This window comes from Fringilla coelebs, assembly GCF_963513975.1.
Source record: "Fringilla coelebs genome assembly, chromosome: 19".
NCBI lineage: Eukaryota > Metazoa > Chordata > Aves > Passeriformes > Fringillidae > Fringilla > Fringilla coelebs.
In genome coordinates this window covers 9066597-9075835 of record NC_140045.1, presented here as the reverse complement: position 1 = coordinate 9075835, position 9239 = coordinate 9066597, and the positions used below count along the sequence as shown (strand labels likewise).

At 58.0% G+C, this 9239-nt stretch overlaps 1 protein-coding gene across 2 annotated transcripts; it reads left to right on the top strand.

Moving 5' to 3' along the window:
* Positions 1 to 3326: 3326 nt before the first annotated feature.
* Positions 3327 to 8454, top strand: FADS6 (fatty acid desaturase 6). 2 transcript variants are annotated; one of them, XM_084218635.1, is made up of 7 exons: positions 3327 to 3410; positions 3635 to 3987; positions 4733 to 4899; positions 5102 to 5282; positions 6111 to 6298; positions 6809 to 6988; positions 7883 to 8454. In XM_084218635.1, exons 2-7 carry the CDS (start codon positions 3639 to 3641, stop codon positions 8030 to 8032), a joined length of 1215 nt encoding a protein of 404 aa, XP_084074761.1. In that variant the 5' UTR covers positions 3327 to 3410; positions 3635 to 3638; the 3' UTR covers positions 8033 to 8454. The 2 variants fall into 2 exon arrangements, with proteins under 2 accessions (XP_084074761.1, XP_084074760.1); XM_084218634.1 differs by having other exon boundaries at positions 3340 to 3410; positions 3632 to 3987.
* The last annotated feature ends 785 nt before the right edge of the window (positions 8455 to 9239 follow it).

Genomic DNA, 9239 nt, shown 5'->3' with positions numbered 1-9239 from the left:
TTTTCTTCCCATGGGTGAGGGCTCGGTGGCTGTGCCAGCTCTGGCATCCACTGAGTGCTTGTTTCCCTGGCACACAAATCAAGGTGGGTCTCACGTTTTGGAAGCCCACCGGCTCAGGACTAAGCGTCCCTTGGGAGCTCCCAGTTCAATCTCCTGCACTTTGGCCAAACCACGGGCCGAGCAGGCGCTGCACAGAGCTGGGACTCCCTCTGGTGCCTGCCCCGTGGTCCCGAGCGCGTCCTTCTGTCGTTCCTCATTCCACAGGAGGGAAGGTTTGGGTGCCCCAGCTGGCCTCGGGGCAGCCCCGGGGTGGGTGGGTGAGCGGGGACCGGAGCTAAACTCGTACCTGGGCAGCAGCCGTGGGAGCTGCTCGGCTGTGGGGCTCGGGATGTGCCAAACACCCGTGTGCCAGGGCCCGAATTTGGGGGGAGCTGCTTTCGGGGTGATGGAGGCAGAGCTGTGCCTGCAGATGGAGCTCCGCGCTCGGCGGCTGGGCTCAGGGAAAGGGGTGGAGCGAGCTGATGAAGCCCGAGAATTTCTCCTTCTTGAGGACGCCACAGTTCTGCCAGACCCCAAAAGACAATGAGAGGCGGTGCTTAAAGTCTCCCTGCTGGGCAGTGGATGGTGGTAATTAATGCCTGATTAAGTTAATTACCCAAAAGCGTTTGGTCTGAAAGAGGTGGGAGGCAGTGCCACCCAGACCCGGGTATTATAAAAGTGAATCTCCGCAGACGCAGGGGTCAGTGTCAGGGGAAGGGGAGGTGATGGTTTTGGGAGCGTCTGCTGAGGCAGCCAGGGGATCTGGTGGTGTCCCACTGCCAGCGCCTGCAGCCTGAGCCTTTCTCCCCCAGGGAGGAGGAGGAGGGTGTGCAAGATGGGCTGGAGGGAGGGAAGGGCTGCCGAGGGAGCTCCACCTCCTCACCACAACCCAGGGGTGCAAATACCGCAGCCTTTCCGTCCTCCTGGATCGGGGCTGGAAGCTGCACCTCTGGGACTGCAGCAGGGGCTGTCCCACGGGCTGGGGAGCACCCTGGGCGGGCTCAGCAAGGAAGCACCTGCAGCTGCTGGGTCCTGATGTCTCGACACGTGTGTCCTTGTGCCAGGCTAAAACGGCCCGTTTTCTCCTCTTTGGGGAGCAGGGACACGGGAGGAGCTTGCTGGGAGCCAGATTTGGCCTTTCTAGATGAGGACAGCGGCAGGGTCCGATTCCCGTGGCTCCCTCGGGATGGCAGATGCCTGGGGAAGCAGTGGGGGCTGCCTGTGGGACCCTGGTGGTGCCCAGGGAAGGGACAGCCACAGGGTCAGCAGCTGCTGGCCCTAGCTCGCTGCTTCAGGGATTACGCTGATCCGCTCCAGCTGCCCTGCTGTGTGCTGAAGGATTTCTGAGTCTTACACATGTTTTCCCTGCTAAATTGGAGGTGTTTGTGTCCACAGTGCAAGGGCCAGGTCAGCGTTTGCGTTGATCCCTAGGATTCAGCTGGGTCAGGGGAATTGTGTGACTTGGCCTGTGTGGGTGGGAAATCAGATGTTTCAAAGTTTCTTTTGGAAATGGAGCTCTGTAAGGCAGCAGATTCAGGGCTACAATCCTGAACCTGCTGACTGTACTTATGGCTCTGCAGGCTCTTCTTACAGTTTCTGGTCTGTTGTCAGCATTGTGACTCCCATCATGGCTTTACCTCTTTTGAGTTCAGCACTTTTCCTCAGAAATCAAATTTCAGCCTCTCCCATGTAGTTTTCAACCCACAATTTGTTCTCCTCTCCCAGGTGGTCTCTGGTCCTAGTGGCAGCACGGAACTGAGTGATGCCATGCACCTGCCTCTCCCTGTGCCAGCTGCAGTGGGATTCTCATGGATCGTGTTGGTCTTGGATGTGTGGGTGATCCCCACCCCCTGCTCCTCCTCAGCTGCCCCCACATAACCAGTTCTGCCCCATTGTGCAATGGCAGTTCCAGCACAACTCACCCTTGGCCCTGCCAAACGGCACCTTTGGAGCAGGGCTGTCACCCCCCTGCCACTGTCCCTTGTGGTGACACCCGAGGTGTGACAATGCAGGTGCAGCCCCACCCGATGCACCTTTGGGCCTGACACCTGCCTCCCCTGGCCTGGCAGCACCCATGGGTGCTCTCCCAGCTGTGGGCGGGTGGCAAAAGCCATTCTGCTCATCAGAGTGAATCACTGGCTGGGCTTCACACACCACCTGATTCCTCAGCGCCCCTGGCTCTGGAAATGCTCTTTCCTAATGCACGCTCTTACAGTGGGAATGAAACCTCAGCAGGTCTCTGACGCACTCTCAGCTCTGCCCCTTTTGCAACAGCTTGCATTTTTTTAATTGTTATTAATTTTTTTCCAGAGGATGATGACAATTCCCTGGGGCCTGGTGTAACTTGGGTGTGAGGTTTTCTTCCCTGCAAATCACAGCAGAGATGTGATGTGATGTGACTGGAGGTGCTGAGCCCACCCCAGTTTGGGGCTGTGATATCCTAGTGATGGGTGCAGCAAACCAGCCTTATTTGTTGCAAATCCATATGGATTTGATGGATGTCAATGTTCATTAAGGTTTTGGTGGATCAGTTGAGCTGATTTGAGGTTTGGCAAGGAGAAATAACAAAGCAAGAAGAAATCCAGTTCCACAGCGAGGAACAATGTGATTTTAGCTTTCTGTCATAAAGAAATAGGGCTTTGGAGCTTCTGGTCGGTGCAGGGGCATCCCCAAAGCTTTTGGATGCCAGTGTCTGGGTGATGAGTCAGGAGGCAGTGATGGAAAATGAGGGAAATTCATACAGAATCAGGTCAGAAGAGAAGAGAGACCCTGCAGGGGTCAGAGCTGGGTGCCAGAGCTGCGAGGGACAGATTTGGGGTGGCCTGGTCCCTGGCAGGTGCCCCCGGCAGAGTGGAGGTGCTGGGAGGCTCCGCGGCAGCAGCAGTTTGGGCGGGGGGCACACGCGGCCCCTCCTTCCTGCAGTCTGCTCCTCGCTGTGCAAAAGGCCGATTTTCTCCCCAAAACGGCTCCCACGTGGGACATGCAAAGTTTGCTCCCGCTCGCCCGCAAAAGCGAAACCCTATCCCTGTCCTCAGTGCTCCGCTTGGGTTTCTCAGGGCTGTTCCTGGCACTTGGCTCCTTCGCCTCCAACATTTCCATCGCCTCTCTCCATCTTTTTTCCACTCCGTCCCTCCTCTGCTGCCGTCGCTCCCCTGTGCCCTCGCCGAGCGTCCTCCCCACGGCCCCCGCTGCCACGGCTGCTCCCCTAAATGGGCCAGGGAGGCGGATTATCGCCCCGGCTCATCTGCATTCGCCCTCCTCCCAGTCCTCCCCGGCTCCTCCTCCTCCCGATCGCAGCTCCGCCGGAGCGCGGCTCTGCGCGGCCACCCTGGGGCGGGCAGCGCCGGGAGAGCCGCCGGGCCGGGGCTGCCGTGAGTAGGGGGCTCTGCTGGCTGTGCTGTCCCTGTGCTGGGAGGCTGGGTGGCTCTGCGGCCGTCTCTGCTGGCCGCGTTCTCCTTGGATTGTTTATTTTTTCCATCCCTGCCCTTCCCGTGTCCTTCGGTGGCAGCAGCAGCCGGCAAGCCCGTCCGCGGTGGCTCGGGGTGCTGGGGTTGGTCCCCTGCGGGTGACAGCCTGCGTGGCCTCTGCTCAGCAGGGAGATGCCGCTGGAGGATGGGGACCCGGTGGGGCCGAGGGGACGGCAGGTCAACGGTGAGGTCAGCGCTGTCCCCCGGCTCAGGGGCATGGGGGACCCCTCGCTCCGGGGCACGACAGCACCTGGTGGCAGCAGGACAGACGTGACGGCCGAGGGCTGGGAGCCGGGGCCAGCACTGGGTGATGGGGATGTGACCCCCGGGGGAGCCCCACAGCGAGCACGGCAGCCCGAGGAAGCCCTGATGACCGAGCTTTCAGAGCTGGTGCAGAAGGTGGTGAAGAGCAGCAGCTGGTGGGAAAGGCACGGCGTGGACATCAGCATCCTTGCCTGCAGCTTCCTCCTGCTCCCAGCAGGTAACCTGGCCCAGCCCCCCCAAACCATGGCCGGGGGGGGGTCCCCAGGGGTCCTACTGGGGGTCATGACTGCTTTGTGCTGGGAGCCTGTTGGCAACTACTGAGGTTGTAACCAAGCCTCAATAGCTCCTTCACCCCGTGGCTCTGTGCACTCTGACCCCACGGCAGGTGACGATGGTCCCCGGGGCACAGCCCGGGCTGAGGGCACAGTGCTATCTGGGGTACAGCCTAGGCTTGGGCTGGGTGCCCAGGCAGATGTACACAGGGCAGGACAGGGGGTGATGTGTCCCACCATGGGACATGGCAGTTTTGGTGGCAATGGCCTTGGCTGTGGTGGGTGCAAGGGAAAACAGTTGAGTGTGGGTCTCTGGTGGCATGGCTGGAAAGCTGGGGTGTTGTCTTGATGTTGAAATCCTGGGGATGCTGAAATCCTGACAGAGTAATGGCACCAGTGGAATGCCACATCCCAGAACTGTGGGGTGGGATCAGGCACCTGCAGCGCTCATTGCCATCGAGGCTGGAAGTGGCCAAATCTTCAGCACAAGGGTGAGTGTGGCTGGTCAAGTCACGAGGATGATGAGGAGCCAAACTCTGACTTGCATGGTTTAAATACCTGTAACTACGGCTGAAGAACAGGTTTAGGGCAGTGGCTGGCGTGTTTGGGTGTAGCAACACCTCCAGCCTGGCTCAGAGGGCTGCAGGACATGAGCATGGCCGAGCTCCTGCCCAGCTGGTTTCTCCACAGGGTTCCTGTGCCTGCGGTCAGCCCAGGCCATCCCTTTCCTGGCGGGTGTCCTCACCCTTGGCGTGGTGCATCACACCCTGACCGTGAAGGGCAGCCACCTGGCCAGCCACAATGCCTTGACTGAGTCCAAGTCCTGGAGCAAAGTGTGGGCTATCTTCTTCATTGAGGTGAGTGGGGCAGCCCCCCAAAACACCCCATCAGCACCTTGTGGTGGTGGGAAAGGTTTCTGGTGCTTAACTCTTAAAAGCCCATATCCAGACTGGTTTTGTGTCTGTGGGTTCCAGATCATCTCCATAGGTTCTTCCCACACAAGCCCAAGCCAGGCAGTACCCAACCCTGACACCACAACTTCTCTCTCTTCCCTCCCAGCTGTGCTCAGCTTTCACAGTCGAGCAGGCCACCTACAACCATGTGAAGATTCACCATGGCTACACCAACATCATTGGTCTGGGGGACTCCAGCACGTGGAAACTTCCTTTCCTGAACCGCTACGTTTACATGTTCATCGCTCCTCTCGCAGTGCCCATCCTAACCCCTCTGGTTGCACTTGGTACGTGTCCCAGGTGCCTTGGGACAGGGTGCTGGGTGTGGGAAGCTCGTGACTTCCGAGATCTTACCCCACCCAAGGGTCCTGCTTTGTTATTAACTAACTACATTAACTACACCAGTCCCTAGTGGGACACTGCAGGAAGGGCAGGAGATGCTGCACTTGCTCTGGGGACCACATCTGCATCCACTTTCTGCTGATGCTGAGAAAACCCTTCACCTTTTCCTGGGCTGGACATTGAAATCTCTGGCAAAAGCCATCATGAGCCTGCAGCACCCTAAATCCATTCTCCTTTAACCCAGATCTGTGGCCATAATGGGGTTCAGTCTCACATGGGGGTCGCAGGTTGATCAGAGCATCACACAGGGTGTTTGGTGGCCATGTATGGGCTGGAGGTTTGGGGCACTGCAGGGGCCAGACACAAAGAGCTTGGGCAGGAAAGGTGCTGGCTCCAGGGAAGTAATGGTGCCAGAAAACAATCAGGGAGAAGAGCCCAAAAAAGCAGTAAGATAAGAGGCTGGGGAAGCAAAGCTCTCCAGGCTGCATGACCCAGCTCTGGGCAGTGCGAAATGCACGAACAATGACTTGGCAAATTGTAAGAAACGAAGGTGCGTCCAAATCCCCTGAGTGATGTTGCACAGCTGGATCTGCTGCTCTGGGGAGTCTCTCAGACCCACACCCCAGCAGTTTTATAGGGTTCGGGCCAACATGGAGGATGGGGAAAGTGAGTTCATGGGCTGGGCTGGGCTGTCAGCATGACTGCTGGAGCAGCAGTGATGGTAGGGGAACATCAACACCTCTCCCATGCGCTGCCTCCTCTTCCTTATGCAGATTTATTGAGGAACGTGGAGTGGAAGGCAGCTCTCCGGACCCTCTGCTGCATGTTTCTGGGGTTTTACTGCCATTACTGGCTCCTGCTCCATGTCTCGGGCTTCCAGTCGCCGTGGTCCGCCCTGCTCTGCATGCTGGTCACCCGCTCCCTCCTGGCCCATCCCTACATCCATGTCAACATATTCCAGGTAGAGACCTGAAGCTTCAAGGTATCCCAACAGTGCAAGCCACCACCCAGTGCCCAGATGGTGCTAGCTGGAGCTTGAGTGACCTCAGGGCATGTGGGTTCAGTTTTCACCTCCTGTGTCTTGATGTCACCAGGAGGATCAGGCTGGTGCTGCTGGGTGGAAAGTGGTGGCCCTTGGAAAATGTCAGGGCAGATGAATGCAAAGGGTGTGAAGATGATGTCCTCTGCAGTGGCTGGGAGGGCTGATGTGTTTCAGGTGGTGTTACAGCCCTGGGGTGGGGAGAGGCTGGTGGATGTGTTGGGGGAACAGAGCCTGGGAGCTTCTTGGTGGCTCAATGGACAAACACAAGATGGGTTAATTTTAGGGACAAACCCAGCTCTTGGGCTGACAGAGAGACCCCAAAATGTGGCTCTTTGTGCCCACACACAGGCAGAGCTGCCATTGGCTCTGCTGGGAAGAGACTGGGGATGTGGCAGGTGCCACAGAGCGCCCACCCTGCCTCTCCCACAGCACATTGGCCTCCCCATGTTCGCGGCCGATCGCAAACCCAAGCGGATCCACCTCATGAGCCTGGGCGTCCTCAACCTGCCCCGCAACCCCCTCCTCGACTGGTCCTTCGGCCACTCGCTCATCAGCTGCCATGTGGAGCATCACCTCTTCCCCAGCCTCTCTGACAACATGTGCCTCAAGGTGAGATGACTCCAGAGCATGGCTGGGAGGTGACATGGGGATGAGAAATCTTCTCACCCCCTTCCACCCCCACTGCCAGACCTGTCTGTGCTGCTCCTTCTCATGTTGGAAACTGCTTTGCAACAGTCCCTAACCCATCCCCTGCCGTCCCATTCCTGTTTCTCCTGGGTTTCTGCTCCCTGCTCCTTCTCCTGGTCCCAGTTCCAGCCTGCAGCAGCCTTCCAGCAGTCCAGGATCCTCCCAGTTATTCCTCTGGGAAAGTGTCCCCAGCATTGTGCAGTGCAGTTTTTGGTTCAGACAACATCCAGGCAAACCTCTTATCGCTCTGGTCATGCCCTTACTTGCTGCTCTGAGGTGTGGGGTGTGTTCAAAACGTGGGCTCTGAGCACTGCCCCGGCTGGAGGGGATCCCAAGGCAGGTCCACACACCGCCCTTCAGCACAGGATCACCACAGCAAGTGCTGTGCCTGTTTTCAGTGTCCTTTGCTTGAGCTCAGGGGGCTGGCAGGACCTGCCTCCCCCAAAGAGGTGTCACAGGGAAGGAGGTAATTAAGCCTGTGGCAGCCTCCCAGTCCCATCCACGAGCTGGCTGTGTGCGCCAATAATGATGGGTGTGAACAATGAGCATTCATGGCTGGCTCTCATTAGAAGCCTCATTAGGGCATCTCTCCTAATTTGGAGCCCTCCAAAGGCATTTTGCCAGGGTGAACTCCCTGTGATGCTGCAACTGGAAACCACCTTCCTCTTAATATTCACAGCAAAGATATTGCAGCTGGTGTTGCCTGCTCCAGCCCAGCTTTGGGCATGTGGGATGGCTTTTCTGCGCATGTTTCAGGCATCTTGTACAAACACCAGGGCACCCTGCACAGCAGTGACGTTACCTTTGCCTTTGCAGATCAAACCCATCGTCTCCCAGTACCTGAAGCAGAAGAAGCTGCCCTACAACGAGGACACCTACAGCTCCAGGCTCTGGCTCTTCCTCCAGAGATACGAGGAGCTGATGGTCCATGCTCCCCCCATAACGGAGCTGGTGGGCATCCAGTGAGGACCCTGGGGGCTGCAGCACTTGGGGGGCTGTTTCCTGCAGGGACATTCAGAGGGATGGTTCTAGCAGGACCAACACCTCCATGAAGTCACTGTGTAGGAAATATCCCTCCCTGAAGTCTTGCTTTTGGCTAGAGAATGGTGCACAGTGCCATTGTAGGGAGAGAGCCAGGTGGTGCAACACCAGGGACAGAAAAATTTGGGTTCCCCACAGTCACCCCCAGCCAGGGCTTTCTTTTATCCACTCTGCTTTCACCTTTGGGGAGAGGAAACCACCCCATCTGTGGGGGATGCGGCACCACGTCCAGGACATCCAGAACTGAGACGCACCAGGATCTGTAGGATGGAGCTGCAGCTGTTTGCTCGGGGTCTCAGGGAAAGGGTGGATGTGGGGAGTGGGCTGTGACACTGCTGCTTGTGCTTTGCCTGACTTTGGGCTAAATCAGTCCCTTCTAGGAACAAAGCTTTGTTTCAAAGATAAGTTCAGCCTTAACACTTTGGGGTGGATTTCCTTTATCACTGGGGTTTTTTGCTGGAGGAAGTCTGACTGGTATCCTGTGGTGCCCAGGGTAGGAGTGGGGGAAGGACCCTCACCCCATGGGGGTGTCTGTGTTGGGGTGCCAGAGGTGACCCCCGACCTGGTCATTGCTCTGGCAGGAATTTATCAAGGGAATCACCTGCCAGAGGCAGGCAGGTGTCGGAGCTTGGGAGGCTTTCCCTGTTCAGGGAGGGTGAACTCTGCCCCCCGTGCTGCTGCCAGGGCCGGGATGCTCACGTGGCCAGCTCAAGCCACCTGTGGGGAGCTGTGTCTGCCTTTACCAGGGTGCTCTGCTGTCCCAGACCTGCAAGAGCAATGACAAAGTCCAGCCCGGGGCCACGGTGGGGAGCTGGCAGCAGAAAAGGCCAAACTGGGAGCAGTGTGGCTTTGCTCTCAGCCTGGGGTTCTGCTCTTTGATTTGAGCTGTGCTCCCATCCAGGCTGCACCCCCAGTGTGGCAGTGCCACATTGTGGATTTGGGAGGCTCCACAGGCCAACGTGTCCCAAGGCTCAAGGATGCTCTGCCCTGGTCCTGGCCCACGCCAGGGGATTGTTGCAGCAGGCAATCCGTGGAGTTTCACTCTGCTGCTCCTCCACCACATGCAGGAGCCTCCTCAGATGCACGGGAGGAGTGTCCCTGTGATGTGAGGCTGGAGCTGGGATGGCCATGG